The sequence below is a fragment of the Rhinoderma darwinii genome, chromosome 1, assembly GCF_050947455.1.
Source record: "Rhinoderma darwinii isolate aRhiDar2 chromosome 1, aRhiDar2.hap1, whole genome shotgun sequence".
Classification (NCBI taxonomy): domain Eukaryota; kingdom Metazoa; phylum Chordata; class Amphibia; order Anura; family Rhinodermatidae; genus Rhinoderma; species Rhinoderma darwinii.
Window position 1 is genome coordinate 609601388 of NC_134687.1, and position 27701 is coordinate 609629088.

The 27701-nt window shown below is 42.8% G+C and overlaps 1 protein-coding gene across 3 annotated transcripts in view; it reads left to right on the plus strand.

Annotated features, from left to right (window-relative positions):
* WDR7 (WD repeat domain 7) overlaps positions 1-27701 on the plus strand; it is a 417770-nt gene that overhangs the window by 236561 nt on the left and 153508 nt on the right. For all 3 annotated transcript variants that reach the window (XM_075841243.1, XM_075841247.1, XM_075841253.1), the window contains one exon: positions 204-425. In XM_075841243.1, coding sequence (XP_075697358.1) covers positions 204-425 — 222 coding nt within the window. The remainder of the gene's footprint in view (positions 1-203; positions 426-27701) is intronic.

Here is a 27701-nt window from a genome sequence, read left to right on the forward strand (position 1 = left end):
AAGTTTGGAATATGGCTTTAACAATTGTGTTTAAAATAACTCATGTAGGGTAATTCAAACATACAATTGTGTTGGAAAATACACTTGTCTGTACGTGGAGGCTATTTCTTGCCTGACCTACACTTTTATTTCAATGACTGTAATACTCTTATAATATATGGAATTGTTCCGACCTTTAACATCATGTGGTCTTTTCCATACAGGTTGTCTTTCCAACCTTCCTCCAGTGAAGAAAATATCCCCTTCATATGAAGAAAGAAGAAAGCAAGCTACCGCCATAGTCCTTCTAGGGGTGATCGGGGCAGAGTTTGGAGCTGAAATTGAACCACCCAAACTGCTAACCCGACCCCGCAGTTCCAGTCAGATACCAGAGGGATTTGGACTGACCAGTGGCGGATGCAATTACTCGCTTGCTCGGCATACATGTAAGTATTAATCGGTCCTTAATAAAGTCTATAGATGTGAACTGTGATGAGGACTTTATCTACCTATATAATTCTTCGTATTACTAAACCCAAAGATCCGCAAGTCATTATATGAAAATTAATGCAATAATAGAATTGGTGTGGACAACTCTGTGTTGATGCCATCTCCTAATATGCAAAAGGACGTTGCTGAAGTCAATCCTCTTCTAGCATGGCCAAGGCAAGGAGAAGTTTATTCCCCTTTAAATCTATGGTGGAAGGCTACCCCTTGAACACCACAGAATGATACTTAGTTATGTTATGGGTGGGGACATTAGTAGTGGGGAAGCAGTCACCCCACATAGATAACATAGCAGAACAACATGCTTTTTTTGATACACGTCACCAGTGAAGGCTAAAGCTGGCCATTGGCATTCGAGTAGAGATAGCCGCCCAGGCCGAATGCCACTTACCTGCATTATTTTTGTCATTTGCTCCCCCCCTCCTGTATTTGGCTTTTGTCCTCCCAGCTCATGCAATGACCGGGCCCCATCGTGCTGTATTATGGGTTAAAGTTTTCTTCCAAGATATCCCTCAACGGAAGGGTAAGTCAAGGGTGGATTTGTGATGAAGTCGAGGGCATGGCCGAGTTTGTCCTGATCTTCTCAACAATAACATTGTGATAGTTCAGCTTTTGTCAGGTTGGCATCATCTCTTTATTTCTGCTGCTGTTCGCTGTTTTAATTTCAAGCCCATGAAATTGTGAGGATTAAATGGAGCGGCCTGACATTTATAATCTTCGCGATATGCGGTAGGCTATAGAAGTCTTTGCTGTTTGTTCTTATTTGTCGGGATTGATTGACAGCTGCTGATTGCAGTTCACATGTGTCATAACATCATTATATGCGGATACATTTCGGAGCTCGGCTCGGCCCCTCCATTGGCTTTGACATTTTTCTATGTAAACTAAACACTAGTTCAGAAATACATTACACTATGTCAGATAGTGAAGGCAAAATGACTTGAAGGTATCTGAAAGTGAATTGTCTGTGTAGTCTCAAAATGTTCAATGACAACTTATCGGCAGACGTCTTTACTCCTATGTGAGTGACAGCTTCTGATCTGGTAGTCTATGACTATTCCCAATAAATAGGCATACCCCATACCCCAAAGACCCTCTGTCACTATGAAGGGGTATTTTATAACTTTTTTTTTATCCCTTTAAAGGGGTTTTCCCAGAAGCGACAATTTTCACCTATCTGATCGCTGGGGGCCGCACTGCTGAAACCCCCACCGATCACAGGGACGAGGATACTGAACCCCCTGTTCCTCCTTACTGCTCGACAGTGGGGAGGACTTTGAATGTAGTGGAAACGCACATACTCGACCGCAGCTCCATTCAATTTCTGTGAGTCTGACAAAAATAATCGGGTACAGCGCTCGACTGTTTCCGTCGGTCCCATAGACATTGAAGAGAGCCGCTAGCACATGCTTGACCAATGCTCGATTTAAGCTCCTCCTCACTGTGAGGGCTGCAACCCCAGTTCTCAAAATCAGTAGGAGTTGCATTGATTAGACAATGATCATCTATTCTGTGGATAGTATTGCAGTATATTGTGCGACACAACAATGATTAGTTGAAGTCTCAAAAGGGACTTCATTGGCCTGATGCTTGCTATTTCCATGTACTATTTATCGAACAACCCTATCACTACATTAGTGAACATTACTTAAAAGCTTACCTAACTTTGCAGTCGACTTTTCAGAAAAAGCTGTTAAAACTGTGTACATGAGAATTAACAGTATTTCTGGCCATTATATGAGTTGTATGTGGCGTTTTTTTTTTTCCTAGCGGTTTTCCACTCTGCAGGCTCTGTCTACTTCTCAGTTTTCTCTATACTAGTGGGTGAAGCCTAATTGCTATAATGGCTGACATACATTGCACACATAGATAGAAGCAGCAGCATGGAGGAGATTATACAGCAGTAGTGAGCAGTGTAGCTGAGGATCCAGCACTGGGGTGAGATATAACACCAGCAGCTGCAGCATGTTTGTTTGTGTGTGTGTCTCTCTCACTCTGCTCCTGCTTCCCTTTTCCCTATCCATAGACTTCTATGGTCAGCATGTCTGTGTGTCTGCTACTTCCTCCTTCTTCGCATCCCCCCTCCCTCCATAGACTTTTATGGGCAAGCTGTGAAGAGACCCCCCCTTCCACTTTCTGCAGTCCGTCTCCTATGCTTTGTAACTTGAGATGGATTTTGCTTGACAATAGGGGGGGCACAGAAGATTACAGGAAGGAAGACACATAGTGGCAGTCTCTTTACATAGAATCTGCATGGGTAAAACAACTAAATTTTAACAGTAAGTAAATTACAAAGTCAATATATCAGGTATACTGTTAGATTAGAATAAGTTGTTTGAAATATTACTGTCTATTTAGGAAATGTTCACCGAATTGCAATTTTTAAGTAGTTACCTAGCAGGTTGGACCCAATTGGCCCCTGGGGAAACAATCAAGCTCTATTGTTGCAATGTATGGGGGGCTTTGTGTCCCATCGTACATCATCCACCACTTCATTTGTGCCCAACCTCCTGGTCACCGCCCTACCCAATGGGCTATGGCATTGATTCTTCGCCATGACTTAATTATGGTGACTGAATTCTGTACCATGCTTAATAAGATTGAGGTCCATGGACTGTGGAGGCCATCAAAGTAAGGTAATATCATAACGCTTCTGACAAAAATCTAATGATAATAATAAACCCTTTGTACATTGTCCATTGTTTTTTTCGTGTTTATTAGCTGAGTTTGCATGTGTATTCAATGGAGGGGAAGGGACTAACCCGCTGCCAGACATCTCTTGTGGTGGTTTTTTTTCCGCTAGAACAATGGATCGGGCAATTTGAAATCTAGCATGCCTGATCTTTCTTTCCTCCGACAACTGCTATTGTGGGAAAATCGTGCCACTCCATACACATTGGATAGTCGGCTGGTCCTGACGAAATCGGCGAATTTGGCCGACTGTCATATGCTGTGTATATGGGCACCTTTAGACTGGTGTTTTTTACACCATTCAAGTAAAGGAGTTTGTGAATTTTTGGCAAATTTATTTTTTCCTGCAACGACCAGTCGTAGATTTGCAACTGAACATTCGCTATTTTTGTCTATTGTGCCTTATAAATCTGACCTGAACTACATCTCCTTGGAGACCACACCCACTTTTTTCATCACTTTCCAAATTTGTCAGGCAACGTTTGTCAGGTTATCATGAGCAACGTTTTAGGTCCACAGTTTACAGCAAGAACTGGCCTAAACTGTTTTCAAAATGTGCTGTTCTTAGTTGTGTCAATTGAACACCAAGACGGACACCAAGAATATGTTCACAGCACCATTACACAACCACCATCAGCATTATATGTTAAAATAATGCAAGATGGGTCCACCCAGGGATGTACTCAGAGGTAATTGCCCCTCCCCTTATGGTGTTGGATAAAACCAACCAGGATAGTAGGCCTTGGACATTTCCTTTCCATGACATCCCCATGTCTAAATCTTGTGCCAGTTTCCCTCCTAGCAGCCATATTGTCTTCCTCTATGGTACGTATGCCGTTTGGTCCATTAATGTATCCATAAACATGATTTCAAATGAACCAGCTTTGATCACACCTGGATACTTCAACTTGTGGTTTTGAAGGCTTTGGCTTAAACAAGAAGGCACTGTAAATAAACCAAGGTAAATCGGCTCAGGTGGTTGCTGCTGACTGAGACTTCCTTGTCCATAGCAAGGCCACTCATAATCAGATTACGAATACTGGTCACAGTCTTCAGGTATTAGACATTCCCTATAAAGCAAAGGCATATGATGTAGTCACCGTAGTTCTTGTATACCTACCTTACCGTATTTTTAGGACCTTTGCACTCTTAGAAAGAAAAAAATCTTGCCAAAAAGTGCATGCGTCTTAAAGTCTAAAGTAAAGGGGGAGGCGGTGTCACACCCCCCTCACCGCTTCCTTAATGATCGTGCTGATCGTTCATAAAGTGCTCTGCTTGATGATAGAGAAAAGGCGAGCTAGGCTATTTCCACACTTTTGTCAACCTCGTAAGCTGGTGGCCAGAGTCTAGCGACAGCAGGAGAAGGTGGGACTGGCGTCAGGAAGCCCCGTTCTAAAGATAGGTGCGGGTACCAGAGGTGGGACCTGTATCTATCGGACATTTATGACATATCTTGTTGATATGCCATAAATGTCCGAGGTGGAAATACCCCTTTAATTCACTCTTATACCCTACACCATCAGGTATTAACCCTAACTCTTAACCTAAAACACCAGTTATTAACCCTTTACCTACACCACCAGCTGTTAACCCCTCCTCTTGAACTAGATCACCAGGTAATAAAACCAGTCTTGTCCCCTAGACTCTAAGTTCTCAGTCTGTCGTAAGTGTACCCCAGGGAGTACATGCCATGTCTCTAGGGGGTACTCACTCTGTGTTCATTCTGTGCTTTTATTAGGCAGCAACTGTGTATGATCATAGCCTTTGGGTACTTTTAATTTGGCAATTAGTTTACAGTAGTAGGGGTTACTTGGGTACATTGAGAAACACTGCTCTAGACCATGTATGAACCTAGACAATGTTTCCCACTGTTTTACTAAGAAGTACCCCCAAATAAATTACAGCAATGTACCCCCATGGTATGATTATATACTGTACACAGCATAAGGACATTGCGAGTACCCTCTAGTAGCGTGTACCCCCTGTGGTACATGTACTACAGGTAGAGAATTCTGCCGTATGTTACATAGTAAATCTCCCCCAATGTAAACGACTTCCGTTCATTGGAATATGTACTGTACATTGACGTATACAGGTAAAGGTACGTGACTATTGTGCGGTTATTATGTCCTATTCCTATAGCACTGACACATTCTGCAGCACGTCACAATTAGAAGAAACAGAAGGTGCATAGATAAGAAAAATGACACTGACCGCCACTCTGACACACGGAGAGTTGTGACTCATCTACTTGCAATAAATCAATGAATCACCAACAGCTTCTGCAAAGTTATCTCATTCCAACGCCTTGACTTGTCATGTATATATTAATGTACATAAATTAGGTTTGATGTAAGAGCTGCGCAGGTAGAAGATTATTCCTGTAGGAGGGAATTTAACATTAAATGGTATATCCACCTTTAAGGTGCTCGTACACCTTAGATAGCTGACATCTAATACTCCTGACTCCACCATTAACATGAACACTCGGCATGGGGAGAAGGGGATAAGATGCTGCCAGGCCTCTCTGGCGACAGTTTATCTCCCTCGAGAACAAATAATCAGCCATCTGGTGAACTCCATACACATTAGGTTGTTAGCCGATCCAGCTGAAATTGGTGGTTCCAGCTGACCTTCATCGATATGTACATGGGTTTATTCTACACAGAAAGTTGAGTCACTTTGTAAATACAGTACTTTACATCCAGTCCTGATCCTGAATCACAGCTTGTATTATACTCCAGAGCTGCATTCACAATTCTGCTAGCTTCAGAGCTGAAATCTCTCGACATTTTTTTTTGCTGATTCAGTGCCTGCACAGGCCTTGCTCTGGTGATTTGCATTCTAGGAAGTGTCTTTACACCAGACACTGTACAGTAATCTGATGTAGGAAACAAATACTGCCCCTTCTTTATAGGAGCTCAGCTGGAGATGTGCCATTTGTTTTCAATAACAGCCAGCAGAATAGTGAATGCATTTCCGGAGTATAAGACCGACTGTACCTCAGGATCAGTACAGGATAAGTAATGTATGTACAAAGTGACTTCAATTTTTAATTTGGATTTTCTCTATATACACTAAAATGCTGATGAAAGGTGAACAAATACTTTTGAAATACTTAAAAGAAACAAGTTGGCGAGAAAAACTGTAATGTTACAATTCCCTCCCCCTCCCCATATCACACTGTCAGCAATTTTGAGACCTCAAAACTGCTGAACGATTCCCTTTAAATTTCGTTGAATATTCATTTTTAACCCCTTCCCGACATTTGCCGTACATGTACGTCATGGAAAGCATTGACTTCCCGCATCTTGCCGTACATGTACGTCAAATGCAGAAGGGGTTACCGTATCAAAAATAAAAGTTTTAAAGTAAAGATGGCTGCTGTTCATAACAGCAGGACATCTGTACACGATGCCCAGGGGGGTGTCGCCTCCCCCCCGCATCGGCGATCGCCGCCATTGGCCGTTCAATTCAGACCGGCCAATTGCGGCTGTTTGCGGCTTTTGCCAATCACTGTGCCACAGGGCACAGTGATATGGTGGTGATTGGTGCTGTCTAGGACAGCACCAATGACTACCATGTTCCATGTAAAAAATGGCGGTGATGCCAGCCCCCAGATCGCTATGGTTGGTCGGTCAGCACCGACCGACCAATCGCAGCCATGGCGGGTGTTTGAAACACCCTACACCAGCCCTGCCCACCTCATTCCGGTTAGGAACGGTGAGCAGAGCTGGTGTGACCGTCTGTGAAGCCAACTTACCGAATCTGAGGCCTTCTGTGCTGCGATCCTGCTGTGACGTCTTCATCCGACTGCTTCCTGCAGAAGAGTGAACCGTCATCATCATCAACTGTGCTGCTGCTGATTTTTTTTTTTTTTAGCAGCAGCACTTGTTTTTTTTCCTAAACTTCTTATCCCTGTACCCTCCCCCCCCATCCCACCCTCCCCATCTTTCCCTTTTTACGTCCTGCGGCCGCCGAGTGCGGATCAGTGACCGCCATCACTGACCGCCAATTTTTGGCACAGGACTTCCTTTTTTTTTGTATTTTGCACCTCCCTGTGTGCGCCCTGCGGCCACTGAGTGCTGATCAGTGACCGCCATCACTGATCAGCATCCGTGGTAATTTTTTTTATTTTTTGGCCTTTTTTATTACTGCACCTTTTTTTTGCGTGCGCCCTGCGGCTACTGAGTGCTGAGTCTAATAATCAGCCTCAGTGGTAATTTGTTTACGCAGGTTTTTTTTTGGCCTTTTTTTCTTCATTTTATAAAACTGTAAAAAAAAAAGACTAGCATTAGAGTAGCGGACGTTTACTGACGTCCGTTTTGTAAAAAAAGATATATAGCAGAAGTTCTAGCTATATATTTTTTTATACAGTTTGAATAAATTGACTTCTTATAGTTAGCGTCCATTTAGTGACGGACATTTAGTTTGTTCACTAAATTTTTGATAGCGTAGCGACAGTTAGTATAAATTTATAGCGTTATAGTCAGCGTCCGTTTAGTGACGGACATTCAGTTTTTTTTAACTGAAGTTCGTTCACTAAATTTTTGATAGCGTAGCGACAGTTAGTATAAATTTACATCTTATAGTCAGCATCCGTTTAGTGACGGACATTCAGTTTTTTTTTAACTGAAGTTCGTTCACTAAATTTTTGATAGCGTAGCGACAGTTAGTATAAATTTATAGCGTTATAGTCAGTGTCCGTTTAGTGACGGACATTCAGTTTTTTTAACTGAAGTTTGTTCACTAAATTTTTGATAGCGTAGCGACAGTTTTAGTATAAATTTACATCTTATAGTCAGCGTCCATTTAGTGACGGACATTCAGTTTTTTTTTAACTGAAGTTCGTTCACTAAATTTTTGATAGCGTAGCGACAGTTAGTATAAATTTATAGCGTTATAGTCAGCGTCCGTTTAGTGACGAACATTCAGTTTTTTTTAACTGAAGTTTGTTCACTAAATTTTTGATAGCGTAGCGACAGTTTTAGTATAAATTTACATCTTATAGTCAGCGTCCATTTAGTGACATACATTCAGTTTTTTTTAACTGAAATTTGTTCACTAAATTTCTGATAGCGTAGCGACACAGTTGTAGCTCAGTTTTTTTTACAGTTCTATATTGAACGTTCAATAAATTTCTTTCTCCTAAATTTTTCTTATTCTTCTCTTCTTTTTCTTTTTTTTTTCCTATAAATTTCATATTACACGTGTAAAAGCACAACATACAAAACCACCTCTATAAAGAGTATTACACGTGTTGAAGCACTACATACCCCCCTAATAAAAATGGCCCAATCATCTCAAAGGCTCTACTCCGCTGAGGAGGCATACGCCATCCTGGCCTCTGACACTGAATCGGCCAGCGAGGGAGAAGAGGAAATTGCCCCATTCATCTTGACCTCATCATCCTCATCCAGTGATGAGGAACCCCCGCAAAGACGCCCCAGGACATCAGCTGAGGCAACCCCCCAAATGAGCGATACCCTGTGGAACCCACCCCCTGATAATTATGAGCCTCACATTCCAGATTTCACAGGGAGCTCTGGAATTCTATTTGAGACTGTAGGCCTCGCAGAAATTCACTATTTCAATCTGTTTTTCACTGAGGATTTTGTTAATGTAATGGCGGCCCAAACAAATTTATATGCCCAACAATTTTTAGCCCAAAACCCCACGTCATCATTTGCTAGGTGGACCCCCATAGAGGCAGCGGAGATGATGAAATTTTGGGGCCTTGTCCTACATATGGGCCTAGTAAAAAAACCAGAGATTAGGCAATACTGGAGTGCGGACATTTTATACAGCACCCCATTATACCACATGGCAATGACCCGGGCACGATTTGAAATTATTCTGAAATTTTTGCATTATAATGATAATGCACAGTGCCCGCCCCGTGATGACCCCACATACGACCGCCTATTCAAAATCAGGCCAATGATTGATTATTTCTGTGTACACCCCCGAAAAGAACATAGCAATAGACGAGTCCCTTGTACATTTTAAGGGGAGACTAAAATTCCGCCAATACCTGCCAAGCAAGAGGGCGAGGTATGGAATTAAAATGTACAAGCTGTGCGAGAGCAGCTCAGGGTACACCTACAGGTTTCGGGTTTATGAAGGGAAGGACACCAGGATAGAACCTCCAGAATGCCCCCCTGTCCTGGGAGTTAGTGGAAAAATTGTGTGGGACTTGATGCACCCACTGCTGGACCAGGGTTATCACCTTTACGTGGATAACTTCTATACCAGCATCCCACTATTTAAATGCCTCTCCACCAGAAGTACTGTAGCATGCGGCACCGTGCGCAAAAATCAGAGAGGCCTCTCTAAAAATCTGATTGGGCAACCCCTAAGAAAAGGAGAAAGCAGGGCACTACACAGCGATAACTTGTTGCTGGTCAAGTATAAGGACAAGAGGGACGTCCTTATGTTGACCACAATACACGGTAGTGGCATCACCCCTGTCCCTGTCCGAGGTAGCACCACAATGACCCCCAAGCCAGACTGCATCCTCGGCTACAATAAGTACATGGGAGGTGTTGATCTCTCTGATCAAGTACTGAAGCCGTACAGTGCCATGCGTAAAACAAAGACGTGGTACAAAAAGCTGGCCGTGCACGTGGTACAGATGGCATTGTATAACGCTTACGTGCTATACCGATGTGCAGGCCGGACAGGGACATTCCTTCAGTTTCAAGAAGCGGTTATCAAGGCCCTTGTATTTGGGGACCAGGAAGGGGAGAGCCCCAGTACTTCTAGAAGCGATGGTCCACGTATTGTACCAGGGCAACACTTTCCTGGCGAAATCCCCCCCACTGGTAAAAAGGGAAGGAGCCAAAAAAGGTGTAAAGTGTGTTACAACAGAGGGAGAAGACGAGACACAACTTATCATTGTGAAACCTGTCCCGACAAACCTGGCCTGTGCATAAAAGAGTGCTTCAAAGTTTATCACACATCCATGGATTTTAATTGAAACATTTTTTTAAATGCTCACTATACCCCTAGATAATTTACTCAAGGGGTGTAGTTTCCAAAATGGGGTCACTTGTGGGGGGTTTCCACTGTTTTGACCCCTCAGGGGCTTTGCAAATGCGACATGGCCACCGCAAACCATTCCAGTTACATTTGAACTCCAAATGGTGTTCTTTCCCTTCTGAGCCCTGCCGTGTGTCCAAACAGCCGTTTATGACCACATGTGGGGTACTGTTTTACTCAGGATAAACTGCTCTACAAATGTTGTGGTGCTTTTTCTCCTTTAGTCCTTGTGGGAATGAAAAAAAATTTTGCTAAACCTACGTTTTATTGGTTAAAATTTACATTTTCATTTTCACGGCCTACTTCCAATAAATTCTGCAAAAAGCCTGTGGGGTCAAAATGCTCACTATACCCCTAGATAATTTACTCAAGGGGTGTAGTTTCCAAAATGGGGTCACTTGTGGGGGGGTTCTACTGTTTTGACCCCTCAGGGGCTTTGCAAATGCGACATGGCCACCGCAAACCATTCCAGTTACATTTGAACTCCAAATGGTGTTCTTTCCCTTCTGAGCCCTGCCGTGTGTCCAAACAGCCGTTTATGACCACATGTGGGGTACTGTTTTACTCAGGATAAACTGCTCTACAAATGTTGTGGTGCTTTTTCTCCTTTAGTCCTTGTGGGAATGAAAAAAAATTTTGCTAAACCTACGTTTTATTGGTTAAAATTTACATTTTCATTTTCACGGCCTACTTCCAATAAATTCTGCAAAAAGCCTGTGGGGTCAAAATGCTCACTATACCCCTAGATAATTTACTCAAGGGGTGTAGTTTCCAAAATGGGGTCACTTGTGGGGGGGTTCTACTGTTTTGACCCCTCAGGGGCTTTGCAAATGCGACATGGCCACCGCAAACCATTCCAGTTACATTTGAACTCCAAATGGTGTTCTTTCCCTTCTGAGCCCTGCCGTGTGTCCAAACAGCCGTTTATGACCACATGTGGGGTACTGTTTTACTCAGGATAAACTGCTCTACAAATGTTGTGGTGCTTTTTCTCCTTTAGTCCTTGTGGGAATGAAAAAAAATTTTGCTAAACCTACGTTTTATTGGTTAAAATTTACATTTTCATTTTCACGGCCTACTTCCAATAAATTCTGCAAAAAGCCTGTGGGGTCAAAATGCTCACTATACCCCTAGATAATTTCCTCAAGGGGTGTAGTTTCCAAAATGGGGTCACTTGTGGGGGGTTTCCACTGTTTTGTGCCCTCAGGGGCTTTGCAAATGCGACATGGCCTCCGCAAACCATTCCTGCTAAATTTGAGCTCCAAAAGCCAAATGGGGTTCCTTCCCTTCTAAGCCCTGCCGTGTGTCCAAACAGCAGTCTATGATCAAATGTGGGGTACTGTTTTACTCGGGACAAACTGCTCTACAAATGTTGTGGTGCTTTTTCTCTTTTAGTCCTTGTGGAAATGAAAAAAAATGAGCTAAACCTACGTTTTATTGGGAAAAATGTAGATTTTCATTTTCACATCCTACTTCCAATAATTTCTGCAAAAAATTTGTGGGGTCAAAATGCTCACTATACCCCTAGATAATTTCCTCAAGGGGTGTAGTTTCCAAAATGGGGTCACTTGTGGGGGGTTTCCACTGTTTTGTGCCCTCAGGGGCTTTGCAAATGCGACATGGCATCCGCAAACCATTCCTGCTAAATTTGAGCTCCAAAAGCCAAATGGGGTTCCTTCCCTTCTAAGCCCTGCCGTGTGTCCAAACAGCAGTCTATGATCAAATGTGGGGTACTGTTTTACTCGGGACAAACTGCTCTACAAATGTTGTGGTGCTTTTTCTCTTTTAGTCCTTGTGGAAATGAAAAAAAATGAGCTAAACCTACGTTTTATTGGGAAAAATGTAGATTTTCATTTTCACATCCTACTTCCAATAATTTCTGCAAAAAATTTGTGGGGTCAAAATGCTCACTATACCCCTAGATAATTTCCTCAAGGGGTGTAGTTTCCAAAATGGGGTCACTTGTGGGGGGTTTCCACTGTTTTGTGCCCTCAGGGGCTTTGCAAATGCGACATGGCATCCGCAAACCATTCCTGCTAAATTTGAGCTCCAAAAGCCAAATGGGGTTCCTTCCCTTCTAAGCCCTGCCGTGTGTCCAAACAGCAGTCTATGATCAAATGTGGGGTACTGTTTTACTCGGGACAAACTGCTCTACAAATGTTGTGGTGCTTTTTCTCTTTTAGTCCTTGTGGAAATGAAAAAAAATGAGCTAAACCTACGTTTTATTGGGAAAAATGTAGATTTTCATTTTCACATCCTACTTCCAATAATTTCTGCAAAAAATTTGTGGGGTCAAAATGCTCACTATACCCCTAGATAATTTCCTCAAGGGGTGTAGTTTCCAAAATGGGGTCACTTGTGGGGGGTTTCCACTGTTTTGTGCCCTCAGGGGCTTTGCAAATGCGACATGGCATCCGCAAACCATTCCTGCTAAATTTGAGCTCCAAAAGCCAAATGGGGTTCCTTCCCTTCTAAGCCCTGCCGTGTGTCCAAACAGCAGTCTATGATCAAATGTGGGGTACTGTTTTACTCGGGACAAACTGCTCTACAAATGTTGTGGTGCTTTTTCTCTTTTAGTCCTTGTGGAAATGAAAAAAAATGAGCTAAACCTACGTTTTATTGGGAAAAATGTAGATTTTCATTTTCACATCCTACTTCCAATAATTTCTGCAAAAAATTTGTGGGGTCAAAATGCTCACTATACCCCTAGATAATTTCCTCAAGGGGTGTAGTTTCCAAAATGGGGTCACTTGTTGGGGGTTTCCACTGTTTTGTGCCCTCAGGGGCTTTGCAAATGCGACATGGCATCCGCAAACCATTCCTGCTAAATTTGAGCTCCAAAAGCCAAATGGGGTTCCTTCACTTCTAAGCCCTGCCGTGTGTCCAAACAGCAGTCTATGATCAAATGTGGGGTACTGTTTTACTCGGGACAAACTGCTCTACAAATGTTGTGGTGCTTTTTCTCTTTTAGACCTTGTGAAAATGAAAAAAAATTAGCTAAACCTACGTTTTATTGGGAAAAATGTAGATTTTCATTTTTCACATCCTACTTCCAATAATTTCTGCAAAAAATCTGTGGGGTCAAAATGCTCACTATACCCCTAGATAATTTCCTCAAGGGGTGTAGTTTCCAAAATGGGGTCACTTGTGGGGGGTTTCCACTGTTTTGTGCCCTCAGGGGCTTTGCAAATGTGACATGGCCTCCGCAAACCATTCCTGCTAAATTTGAGCTCCAAAAGCCAAATGGGGTTCCTTCCCTTCTAAGCCCTGCCATGTGTCCAAACAGCAGTCTATGATCAAATGTGGGGTACTGTTTTACTCGGGACAAACTGCTCTACAAATGTTGTGGTGCTTTTTCTCTTTTAGTCCTTGTGGAAATGAAAAAAAAATGAGCTAAACCTACGTTTTATTGTGAAAAATGTAGATTTTCATTTTCACATCCTACTTCCAATAATTTCTGCAAAAAACCTGTGGGGTCAAAATGCTCACTATACCCCTAGATAATTTCCTCAAGGGGTGTAGTTTCCAAAATAGGGTCACTTGTGGGCGGTTTCCACTGTTTTGGCACCGCAAGAGTCCTTCAAACCGGATATGGTGCCTAAAATATATTGTAATAAAAACAAGGCCCCAAAATCCTCAAGGTGCTCCTTTGCTTCGGAGGCCTGTGTTTCAGTCCATAAGCACGCTAGGGCGACATGTGGGATATTTCTAAAAACTGCAGAATCTGGGCAATAAATATTGAGTTGCATTTTTCTGGTGAAACTTTCTGTGTTACACAAAAAATGGATTCAAAATGAATTTCTGCAAAAAAAAACGAAATTTATAAATTTCCCCTCTATATTGCTTTCATTCCTGTGAAACGTCTAAAGGGTTAAAACACTTTCTGAATGCTGTTTTGAATACTTTGAGGGGTGCAGTTTTTAAAATGGGGTGACTTTTTGGGGGTTTCTAATATATAAGGCCCTCAAAGCCACTTCAGAACTGAACTGGCCCCTGTAAAAATAGCCTTTTGAAATTTTCTTGAAAATGTGAGAAATTGCTGCTAAAGTTCTAAGCCTTGTAACGTCCTAGAAAAATAAAAGGATGTTCAAAAAACGATGCCAAACTAAAGTAGACACATGGGGGATGTTAATTAGCAACAATTTTGTGTGTTATAACTGCCTGTCTTACAAGCAGATACATTTAAATTGATAAAAATGCTATTTTTTGCAATTTTTCACTATATTTTGGTGTTTTTCACAATTAAATACTGAATGTATCGGGCAAATTTTGCCAGTAACATAAAGTCCAATGTGTCACGAGAAAACAATCTCAGAATCGCTTGGATAGGTACAAGCATTCCGACGTTATTACCACATAAAGTGAAACATGTCAGATTTGAAAAATGAGGCTTGGTCAGGAAGGTCAAAAGTGGCTAAAGAGGGAAGGGGTTAAAGCCCTTTGCTCATATATTTGTGTTGATCTTGAGATACAAAACATCCTCCTTTGGTTACAGCCAGAGCTATATTTATAATTCTGTTGGCGGTGTTACTCCCTTCCATCTGTCCGCCTCTTCTCTCTGCAGGTTTAGCAGAAGAGGAGGCAGAGGGTGTGGTTAAACACGACTACAGGATCAAACTACACATGTTTTTTTTGTAGTCTGTAACCATGGAAATACATAGATCTCCACGGGAGTTGTCGACCCAAAATAGTAGGAAATATTTAATCAAGACTATTTACAATAAAGGCTGAGAATGGGACAACTTGCCATCAGGTGCAGAAAAACTAAGATAAAGGGACATCCAATATGGGGGTGGATCCTGTTTTAACCCCTTAGTGACCACCAATACGCCTTTTCACGGTCACTAAGGGGCCTTAGGCTAGGCCGCCGCCTTTTTATGGCGGCCCAGTCTAAGTCCTGCAAGGGTGTCCCATGCAGGCTGGAGTTGGGGCTCGGCTGTCTGATGACAGACGGGCTCCAACGACCGTGATCGAAGTTTACTTCGATCGTGGCTGTTTAACCCGTTAAATGCCACGGTCAATAGCGACTGTGGCATTTAACTTGTTTACAGAGGAAGTGAGCTCCCTCTCTCACCCATCAGTGGCCCGCCAATGCAATCGTGGGCATCCGATGGGGTGTCATGGCAGCCGGGGGCCTGATAAAAGCCCCCAGGTCTGCCCTGGGCATATCCCTATTAGAACGTGCCAGAGGCACGTCCTAACAGATTTACACTGACAGGCAATAATGCTTTGGTACACTAAGTATACCAAACCATTATAGCAGCGATCTGAAGATCGCATATTAAAGTCCCCCTAGTGGGACTAATAAAATAAGTAATAAATGTTAAATAAAAATTATTAATAAAGATTACAGTAAAAAAATAAAAAAAAACATATTTTTCCATAAAAAGTGGTTTTATTTAGTAAAAGTGTAAAAAAATAAACCTATATGGTATCGCCGCGACTGTAATGACTCAAACAATAACGTTAATATGTCATTTACATTGCAAGGTGAACACCATAAAAAAAAACCGCAAAAAACAATGGCGAAGTTGCTATTTTTTTCCATTGCCCCCCCAAAAAGTCATAATAAAAGTTAATTAATAAGTCCCATGTACCCCAAAACAGTAGTAATCATAACCACGTCTCGTCCCACAAAAAACAAGCCCAAAAAATCACTACATTGACCGAAAAATAAATAAATTACGGCTCTTGGAAAGCGACGATGCAAAAACAAATAATTTTAGTTCAAAAGTGTTTTTATTGTGCAAAAGTCGTAAAACATAAAAAAAACTCTACATATGTGGTATCGCCGTAATCGTACCGACCCATAGAATAAAGGTAACATGTTATTTACGCCGCACAGTGAACGGCGTCAAGTTAAAATGCATAGAACAATGGCGGAATTTCAGGATTTTTTTCTATTTACCCCCCCCAAAAAAAGTTCATAAAGTTAATAAAAGTTAATCAAAAATGATATGTACCCCAAAATGGTGCCATTAAAAAGTACAACTAATCCTGCATAAAACAAGTCCTCATGCAGCTATGTCGACGGAAAAATAAAAAAGTTATAGCACTTTGAATGCGACTATAGAAAAACGAAAACAATTGCTTGGTTATTAGGGCCTAAAATAGGCTGGTCACTAAGGGGTTAAATGGGAATATAAAATTACATTATCTATGCTAGTATTAAAAAAATAAAAATAAACACTAAATGATCTGTGACCGTTACTTCAACTTGTGATTTACTAAAATATTGCATACTCAAGTTAATGTTGCATTTTAAGATTATCACCCTTCCTAACCCCCCCCCCCCCACCCCAGTGCAACCATCTGCCCAAATCCATTACTGTATATATAAAGGCAAATACAAGGATATTGCGTCTATGAAATGAAATGAATGTGATCTAAAGCTCATTTATGGACTCGGAATGAAATTGATCTGGCTTTCACTTTTGATCCTCCGTGTTCAGACGTTGATAGAAAGAAATAGTGCATTGTTAGTTGAATTGCGCGTACAGGCGATTACACAGGGGAAATCCGCGGCTGCAACATTTAGGTTTACGTCTATTTTCCTATGTTGTTGTGGAGTTTTGTAACTTTACTGTATTCCTTTTTTTGGGTTACTGTTATTTTATTATGTTTTTGTATTATACCGGTATTGTTGTTTATAGTGCAATTGTGGGCAGTTCCCAATGCTGTACCATCTAAGACAGTGATCTCCGAACTCTGGCTCTCAAGCAGTTGCAAAGCTACACTCACCCATATATATGCATGCTTTATTGGACAAGCGTGCATGTTTATATAAATAGGGAGAGGGGGAAGGATCAGGCGTTTCGAAATCCATCTTGCCCAAACCCTCTTTCATTATTCGGACGGAGACAGTCAGGCTGCCTCTCATACATATGCCCCATACAAATGACCCCTGTAGTGTCTACTGTAATACATGGATAGCTAGAGTCTGCCAGAGCAACTCTTTGCTCTGGCTCATAGGGGGGTCCCAAGTGGGGGGATGCCCTTTAGGGGACGTGTGACCACAGTATGAGCACATTAAGCTTCGTTTATTGATGGTTGTAGTGATGTATGAATGCACTTTGAAGAATATATCCACCTCCGCAACAATTAGGGTTGTGACTTAAAACGTAGTTCTGTGCTCCGACCTTATCACTTATCACCACCTTTTTGAGACGCATGTCCAGAATATCATTAATGGGGTAAGTGGGGTCACTAACTTTTTTATGCATACAAAAGACATTCTTTTGGTAAGTGCCACCAGTAGGCCGGGTTCACACGAGCATGTTCGGCCGATAAAATACTGATTGTATGTCGGCCGCATTTCCCAGACGGAACACACTGCAGGGAGCCGGGCTCCTAGTATCATAGTTATCTATGACGCTAGGTGTCGCTTCCTCGCTGCGGAACTACTGTCCTGTACTGAAAAAATGATTGCTGTACGGGACCGTTTTCCAGCAGCGAGGCAGGGACTCCTGGTGTCATAGATAACTATGATGCTAGGAGCCCAGCTCCCTGAAGTGTGTTCGGTCCGGGAAATGCGGCCGACATACGGTCTGTATTTTACGAACCGAACATGCTCGTGTGAATCTGGCCTTAAAGAGGCTCTGTCACCAGATTCTCAAATCCCTATCTCCTATTGCATGTGATCGGCGCTGCAATGTAGATAACAGTAACGTTTTTTTGTTTTTTTTTAAAACTTTCATTTTTGGTCAAGTTATGAGCTATTTATATTTATGCAAATGAGCTTTGAAATGAACAACTGGGCGTTTTTTTTTCGTTATGTCCAACTGGGCGTGTATTGTGTTTTTAACTGGGCGTGTTTACTTGTATGACGCTGACCAATCAGTGACCATACACTCCTCTACATTCATTTACACAGCAGCGATGTGCAGCCGCATACACAGAGATTAACGTTAATCGAGTGTCCTGATAATGAATACACATGAAATCCAGCCTGGACGTCATGTGTATTCAGAATCCTGACACTTCTGAATCTTTTCTGTGAGATTCCAGCAAGCCACTCGTAATCTCGCGAGATTACGGAGGTAAACGAGATTTAGTTTCCCTTGCTGGAAATCTCAAAGAAAAGATTCAGAAGTGTCAGGATTCTGAATACACATGACGTCCAGGTTGGATTTCATGTGTATTCATTATCAGGAGACTTGTGTATGTGGCTGCACATCGTTCTAGTAAGAATGTGATGCTGCTGTGTAAATGAATGGAGAGGAGTGTATGACGCTGACTGGTCACTGATTGGTCAGCGTCATACACGTAAACACGCCCAGTTAAAAACACAATACACGCCCAGTTGGATATACGAAAAAAAAACGCCCCGTTGTCCATTTCAAAGCTCATTTGCATATGTATAAAATAGCTCATAACTTGGCCAAAAATGAAAGTTTTAAAAAAAAGCACGTTACTGTTATCTACATTGCAGCGCCGATCACATGCAATAGGAGATAGGGATTTGAGAATCTGGTGACAGAGCCTCTTTAATGTTCTAGTATTAGTAAAGCCGTGTGGGTTTTCGCAGTTACAGGCAGCAGTATTTTTGTCTGAGATTGAACATCTTTTGTAAGTCTTCTCCTTGTGTAGTCACCTTGAATCGCTACTGTACATTTCAGCAGAGCCATCCTTCTTTCCACTCGTCCCACTCATCGCTAACCTCCAGCGCCAAAACACTTTGCTTAATATCGCCAGCCGCCTTGTGCAGCAATTTGAACCCACTGTAATTCAAAGCAACAATCGCTCAATTTCCTATGTAATATTCTTCCCTAAAGGACATTGCATTGTAAGATATGTAGGGACTGTGTAAATAAATAAACAAAAGTGTGCACTCCTTCAGCCTTTCACCTCCTGGATTATTACAACCCTTTAATCATCTCTACATGGCCTGATTTATATTACTGCTACCCAGTGTGCCCGTGGTTATTATTACCCTACGTATAGCATTTTAATGGTTGCAGATTCTAACCATTACCCAAACGTCTCGCTGTAAAGGATAAAACCCCCTTGTATTACCCCGCAGCTGTTAACACAGGTTAATGCAGTCGTTGGCCAGTGTAGCAGAGCTGATGCATATTGGAAAATATACATTAGCTGAGCCCACACTTGTCCTGTACCAGATAATGGACTGAGAGGTTAAAAGCAAGGAGTGCGCGGCTCCAATCAGCTGAGCTTTTTCGCAGGGCTAATTACCTCGTTACTGCGCTGACTCTAATGTGACATGTTTATTGCCTTAACTAACAACTCATTAGGTCCCTTGATGTTTTTGTCAATATTAATTCCTTCATTTAAGCCAAGTCAAAGTTTAAACAAAGATGTCCAGACTGAGAAGTGGGCAGAATTTTCAGCAGATCCTTAACGTAATTCCAGTTCCGAGACAGGCTACTCTCTGCAAATGCCAAGACATTTAAAATGGTTGACCCCAAGGGCTTACCAGCTATGGCTATGGCCGGTAATCTGATTTATAAAGAACACCTGACATTTCAGGACCCACCCAATAGTCACTTATCTGCATCCCAATAATGAACAATCACTTACTCAAAATCACTTGATCTAGATATGGTCTAAAACATATATTTCATACAGTTAGGTTCAGAATTATTTGGACAGTGACACAATCTTCATGATTTGGGCTCTGCTGCCACCACATTGGATTTGAAATGAAACAACTGAGATGCAATTGAAGTGTAGACTTTCAGATTTAATTCAAGGGGTTGAACAAAAATATCCTGTGAAACGTTTAGGAATTGCAGCCATTTTTCTACACAACCTCCTCATTTCAGGGGCTCAAAAGTAATTGGACAAATTAACATTACCAGAAATAAAATGTTTTTTTTTAATACCTTGTAGAGAATCCTTTGCAGGCAATGACTGCCTGAAGTCTGGAACCCATGGACATCACCACACGCTGGGTTTCCTCCTTTGTGATGCTTTGCCCGGCCTTTACTGCCGCTGTCTTCAGTTGTTGCTTGTTTGTGGGTCTTTCTGCCTTAAGTTTTGTTTTAAGAAAGTGAAATGCAGCTCGATCTGGTTGAGATCTGGTGACTTGGCCATTGCAGAATATTCCACCACTTCGCCTTAAAAAACTCCTGGGTTGCTTTCACAGTATGTTTTGGGTCATTGTCCATCTGTGCTGTGAAGCGACGTCCAATCAACCTTGCTGCATTTGGTTGAATCTGAGCAGAAAGTAAATCCCTGAACACTTCAGAATTCATCCGGCTGCTTCTGTCTTCAGTCACATCATCAATAAACACTAGTGACCCAGTGCCTTTGGCAGCCATGCATGCCCACGCCATCACACTGCCTCCACCATGCCATCACACTGCCCCCACCATGCCATCACACTACCTCCACCATGTTTTACAGAGGATGTGGTGTGGTTTGGATCAAAAGCCGTTCCAAGCCTTCTCCATACTTTCTTCCTCCCATCATTCTGGTACAGGTTGTTCTTAGTTTCATGCTGTTCCAGAACTGGGTGGCTTCTTTACATGTTGTTTGGCAAAGTCTAATCTGGCCTTTCTATTTTTGAGGCTGATTAATGGTTTGCACCTTGTGGTGAACCCTCTGTATTTGCTCTCATGAAGTCTTCTCTTTATGGTAGACTTAGATACTGATACACCTACTTCCAGGAGAGTGTTCTTCACTTGGGTAGATGCTGTGAAGGGGTTTTCCTTCACCATGAAAAGGATTCTGCGACCATACACCACTGTTGTCTTCCGTGGACGTCCAGGCCTTTTGGAGTTCACGAGATCACCAGTGCACTCTTTTTTTTTTTCCAAGAATGTACCAAACTGTTGATTTTGCCACTCCTAATGTGTGCGATCTCTCTGATGGATTTCTTCATTTTTTAAGCCTAACAATGGTCTGTTTCACTTGCATTGAGAGCTCCTTTGACCTCATGTTGTGGGTTCACAGTAACAGCTTCCAAATGCAAATGCCACACCTGGAATCAACTCCAGACCTTTTACCTGCTTAATTGATGATGGATTAACGAGGGAATAGCACATGCAGCCCATTAAATAGCTTTTGAAATAATTGTCCAATTACCTTTTGGTCCCTTGAAAAAGAGGCAGCTACATATCAAAGAGCTGTAATTCCTAAATCATTCCTCAAATTAGGATGTGAATGCCCTTAAATTACAGATGAGAGCTCTCTCTTTAAGCCCAAATGGATTATATAACCGTATATCCAATATGTTTTGGTAAACCGCTAAAATGCCAAAACTTGTCACTGTTCAAATACTTCTGGACCTAACTGTATATTTGCCTTTTCTAAAAAAAAAAAAAAATGTGCCAAGTTAGACGATATTTTAGGGGGTTTGTTGCAAGTTTTCGTAGATAACAAGTTAAAGGGGTTCTGTCATCTCTCCTGTGTTGTGCAATAAAGAAGGACTATCAGTTCTCCTGTGTGGTATAATATAGAGGATCTGTCCGCTCCCCTGTGTGGTATAGTATAGATGATCTAGAGAATCTGTCAGCTCTCCTGTGTGGTGTAGTATAGGGGAGCGGTCAGCTCTCCTGTGTGGTGTAGTATAGAGGATCTGTCAGCTCTCCTCTGTGGTGTAGTATAGAGGATCTGTCAGTTCTCCTGTGTTTTGTAGTATAAAGGATCTGTCAGCTCTCCTGTGTGATGTAGTATAGAGGATCTGTCAGCTCTCCTGTGTGGTGTAGTATAGAGGATTTGTCAGTTCTCCTGTGTGGTGTAGTATAGAGGACCTGTCCGCTTTCCTGTGTGGTGTAGTATAGAGGATCTGTCAGCTCTCCTGTGTGGTGTAGTATAGAGGATCTGTCAGCTCTCCTGTATGGTGTAGTATAGAGGATCTGTCCGCTCTCCTGTGTGGTGTAGTATAGAGGACCTGTCAGCTTTCCTGTGTGGTGTAGTATAGAGGACCTGTCAGCTTTCCTGTGTGGTGTAGTATAGAGGACCGGTCAGCCCTCCTGTGTGGTGTAGTATAGAGGATCTGTCAGCTCTCCTTTGTGGTGTAGTATAGAGGATCTGTCAGCTCTCCTGTGTGGTGTAGTATAGAAGATATGTCAGATCTCCTGTGTGGTGTAGTATAGAGGAGCTGTCAGCTCTCCTGTGTGGTGTAGTATATAGGACCTGTCAGCTTTCCTGTGTGGTGTAGTATAGAGGACCTGTCAGCTTTCCTGTGTGGTGTAGTATAGAGGACCGGTTAGCTTTCCTGTGTGGTGTAGTATAGAGGACCGGTCAGCTCTCCTGTGTGGTGTAGTATAGAGGATCTGTCAGCTCTCCTTTGTGGTGTAGTATAGAGGATCTGTCATCTCTCCTGTGGGGTGTAGTATAGAGGAGCTGTCAGCTCTCGTGTGGTGTAGTATAGAGGAGTTGTCAGTTCTCCTGTGTGGTGTAGTATAGAGGATCTGTCAGCTCTCCTGTGTGGTGTAGTATAGACAGGGGCGTAGCTAGAGGCTCATGGGCCCCGATGCAAAAATTCTTACTGGGCCCCCCCCCCCCCCCCCGCAAACTTCTCATGGCCGACGGTCCGCTTTCAGCTGCATCGCTGGGTCTCCTAAGTGACCCAACAATGCAGCACTAGCAGCCGGGGCGTCACTAAGGCTGGGTTCACACACACTATTTACGGACGTAATTCGGGCGTTTTAGCATTGAATTACGTCCGAAAATGCGGCTCAAAAGCGTCGGCAAACATCTGCCCATTCATTTGAATGGGTCTTACGATGTTCTGTGCCGACGGTCATTTTTTTTTACGCGCCGCTGTCAAAAGGCGGCGCGTAAAAAAGTGCCTGTCACTTCTTCAGACGTAAATGGAGCCGTTTTCCATTGACTCCATGGAAAACCAGCTTCAATTACTTCCGTAATGGACGCAGCAAAAGACGCCTGCACATGCCATTACGGCTGAAATTACGGTGGTTTTCTCCTGAAAACAGCACCGTAATTTCAGCCGTAACAGACGCTGCCGTGTGAACATACCCTCAGGGCTTAAAATGTCAGGGGAAATAGCCCCAATACATATGTGTCCGCCCAAAAAAAAAGTGTGTATATGAGACAGCATAGCATATCTATAGCACTACGACCCTATAAACTATGGATAGGATTAGATACAGTGGCTCAGAAGGCAGTATCACACATGATAGGATTAGATACAGTGGCCCAGCAGACCGTATCACACATGATAGGATTAGATACAGTGGCTCAGAAGGCAGTATCACACATGATAGGATTAGATACACAGCTCAGCACAGTATCACACATGATAGGATTAGATACAGTGGCCCAGCAGACAGTATCACACATGATAGGATTAGATACAGTGGCTCAGCAGACAGTATCACACATGATAGGATTAGATACAGTGGCTCAGCAGACAGTACCACACATGATAGGATTAGATACAGTGGCTCAGCAGACAGTATCACACATAGGATTAGATACAGTGGCTCAGCAGACAGTATCACACATGATAGGATTAGATACAGTGGCTCAGCAGACAGTATCACACATGATAGGATTAGATACAGTGGCTCAGCAGACAGTATCACACATGATCGGATTAGATATAGGGCCCAGCAGACAGTATCATACATGATTGGATTAGATACACAGCTCAGCAGACTGTATCACACATGATAGGATTAGATACAGGGCCCAGCTCGCTGACATTGCGTCTCCAGCGCTGGACCCAGGATAGGTAAGAATAATAATTTTGCTTCTTTATGTGTTACTGATTATTTGTGTGTTTGTGTTTTTTTTACAGGTTCGGTTGTTGGACTTCGGATCCGAGGACTTCAATGACGGCGTTTTTTTTATTCTCAATAAAATGGTTAATGAGGGTTGTGTTTTTTATTTCAATAAAATATTTTTTATATGTGCTTGTATCTTTTTAAACTTTATTATCACCGCCTTAGTAATGGCCGCTGGCTGATTGACAACCTCCATTACTAAGGCGGGGCTTAATGTTAGCCGGTGCAGAAGCTACACTAACCCCCATTATTACCCCGGTACCCACCGCCACCAGGGGTACTGGGAAGAGCAGGGTACAAACCAGTACCCGACCATCTGCAGTGACGGGCAGGCACCGGGGTGGCCGCAGGCTGGTAGTATTAGGCTGGTGAAGGCCAAAAACAGTGGCCCTTCCCACCCTTGTAATGCTGCTTGCCGCTGCTGTGTTGTATCTGGCTGGTTATGAAAATTGGGGGGGACCCCACATCGTTCTTTCCAATTATTTTTTATTTATTTATTTTTTAAATGACGTGGGGTCCCCCCCATTTTCATAACCAGCCAGATACAATAAAGCAGCAGCAGGCAGCATTACCAGGATTGGAAGGGCCACTGTTTTTGGCCTTTCCCCTCCTGATAATACCAGCCTGCGGCCACCCCAGTGGCCGACCATCACTACAGATGGTCAGGTACTGGATCGTACCCGGCTCTTCCCAGCACCCCTGGTGGCGGTGGGTACCGGGGTAATAAAGGGGGTTAGTGTTAGCCTCTGCATCCGCTAACACTAAGCCCCGCCTTAGCAATGGATGCTGTCAATCAGCCGGCGGCCATTACTAAGGCGGTAGTAATATAGTTTAAAAAAAAACCACAAAGACATAGAAAAAATATTTTATTGAAATAAAAAAAAAAAACCCACACAGCCCTCATTAACCATTTTATTAATAAAAAAAAAGCTGTCATCGAAGTAGTCCTGGAATCCGCCGTAGTCCAACGACCGAACCTGCAAGAAAACACACAAAAAATGATTAGTAACACATGTGTTAGGGTATGTGCACACACACTAATTACGTCCGTAATTGACGGACGTATTTCGCCCGCAAGTACCGGACCGAACACAGTGCAGGGAGCCGGGCTCCTAGCATCATACTTATGTACGACGCTAGGAGTCCCTGCCTCTCCGTGGAACTACTGTCCCGTACTGAAAACATGTTTAGAGTATGGGACAGTTGTCCTGCAGCGAGGCAGGGACTCCTAGCGTCGTACATCACTATGATGCTAGGAGCCCGGCTCCCTGCACTGTGTTCGGTCCGGTACTTGCGGCCGAAATACGTCCGTCAATTACGGACGTAATTAGTGTCTGTGCACATACCCTAAGGCTTAGATACAGGGCCCATGTGTGATACTGTCTGTGGGACCCTGTATCTAAGCCTACCACAAGGTAGGCTTAGATACAGGGTCCAGACGACAGTAATCTTATACAGTATAAGATTACTGTGTGCTGGGGCCCTGTATCTAAACCTACAGTGTGGTAGGCTTAGATACAGGGCCCAGCAGACAGGATCACGCATGGGCCATGTATCTAAGCCTACCATGTGATTGGCTTAGATACAGGGCCCAGCAGACAGGATCACACAATCTGTGATCCTGTCTCATGGGCCCCCTAAGCCTGCTACATCGTAGGCTTAGGGGTTGTGCAGTCCCTAAACATTGATGGCCTATCCTCAGGATAGACCATCAATAGCTGATGTGTCTCCCGGGACCTGCAAATCAGCTGTTTTGAAGGGGCCGCAGCACTCGTACGAGAGCTGCTTCCCCTTCATTTCACTACTCGCCCACACTGTGAATCGCCGACACTGATTCACAGTGTGACCGGAATGAAGTGACAGGAATGAAGGGGAGCAGCTCTCGTACGAGTGCTGCGGCCCCTTCAAAACAGCTGATTGGCGGGTCCCGGGAGTCAGACCCCGCCAGTCAGGGCTATCTTACCTTCCTCTTCGGCCGCGGCGGGAGTTCTGTAGTCTCGATGCTGTGCGCGGCGGCATAGCGCTGTGATGTCATGCGCTGCGCACAGCGCTTGACGTCAGGACCTCCGCTGCGATCCGGAACCAGGAAGGTAAGTAAAGTAAAGTATCTCTTCAGAAATGGCACCGTGCTATATGTATATTGCATTTTTGGGTATGATTTTTGGGTATGGTTTAGCCATAACCTTTTTCTTTTTTATATAAGTAAAGTATGTTACTATAGTAACAGGGGCCCGCGGCCCGAGTTACTATAGTAACTTTTTATTGATGTGGTGTGGGGGGCCGTGGGCCCCCCTGGCTTCGGGGCCCGGTCGCAATTGCGACCGCTGCGACCCCTATAGCTACGCCAGTGAGTATAGAGGATCTGTCAGTTCTACTGTGTGGTGTAGTATAGAGGACCTGTCAGCTCTCCTGTGTGGTGTAGTTTAGTAGAGCTGTAAACATGTCTGTTTTAGTAAATATTTGTACTCCTCTTAACCCCTTCAGGACTGAGCCTGTTTTGGCCTTCAGGACGAAGCGAATGCTTTTGCCTATCCAAGTGATTCTGAGATTGTTTTCTCGTGACATATTGTACTTTATGTTAGGGAAAAAAATTGGTCGATAAATTCAATATTTATTTGTAAAAAACACCAAGATTTAGAGAAAATTAGCAAAAATTTGCATTTTTCTACACAAAATACTTGCTAGTTTATATTTCCCATAGGTCTACTTTATGTTTGCATTGTTTTTCGAACATTCTTTTATTTTTCTAGGGCGTTACATGGCTTAGAACTTTAGCAGCAATTTCTCATATTTTCAAGAAAATTTCAAAAGCCTATTTTTTTTCATGGACCAGTTCAGTTCTGAAGTGGCTTTGAGGGCCTTATATATTAGAAAATCCCCATAAATCACCCCATTTTGAAAACTGCACCCCTCAAAGTATTCAAAACTGCAATCAGAAAGTGTTTTAACCCTTTAGGCGTTTCACAGGAATTAAAGCAAAGTAGAGGTGAAATTTACAAATTTCATTTTTTTTTTCGAAAATTCATTTGTAATACATTTTTTTCTGTACCACAGAAGGTTTTACTCAAGAAATGCAACTCAATATTTATTGCCCAGATTCTGCAGTTTTTAGAAATATCCCACATGTGGTCCTAGTGCGGTAATGGACTGAAACACAGGTCTCAGAAGCAAAGGAGCACCTAGTGGATTTTGGGGCCTCCTTTTTTTAGAATATATTTTAGGTACCATGTCAGGTTTGAATAGGTCTTGTGGTACCAAAACAGTAAAGACCCCCCAAAAGTGACCCCATTTTGGAAACTATACCCCTGAAGGAATTTATCTAGGGGTATAGTTAGCATTTTGAACTCAGTTTTTTTGCTAAATTTATTTGAATTAGTATGTGAAGATGAAAATCTACTTTTTTTGTGAAAAAACGTAAATATTTTACATTTTTACAAGGAATAAAGTAGAAAAACACCCCAACATATGTAAAGCAATTTCTTACGATTATAGCAATACCCCATATGTGGTAATAAACTGCTGTTTGGACCCACAGCAGGCCTCAGAAAAGAAGGAGCACCATTTGGATTTTGGATTTCTGATTTTGCTGGAATAGTTTTCAGTGCCATGTCGCGTTTGCAATGCACTGGAGGGATGAAAACCGTGGAAACCCCCCAATAGTGACCCCATTTTGGAAACTACACCCCTCAAGGAATTTTTCTAGGGGTAAAGTTAGCATTTTGACCCTACAGTTGTTTTGCTGAAGTCACTGGAATTAGTCTGTAAAGG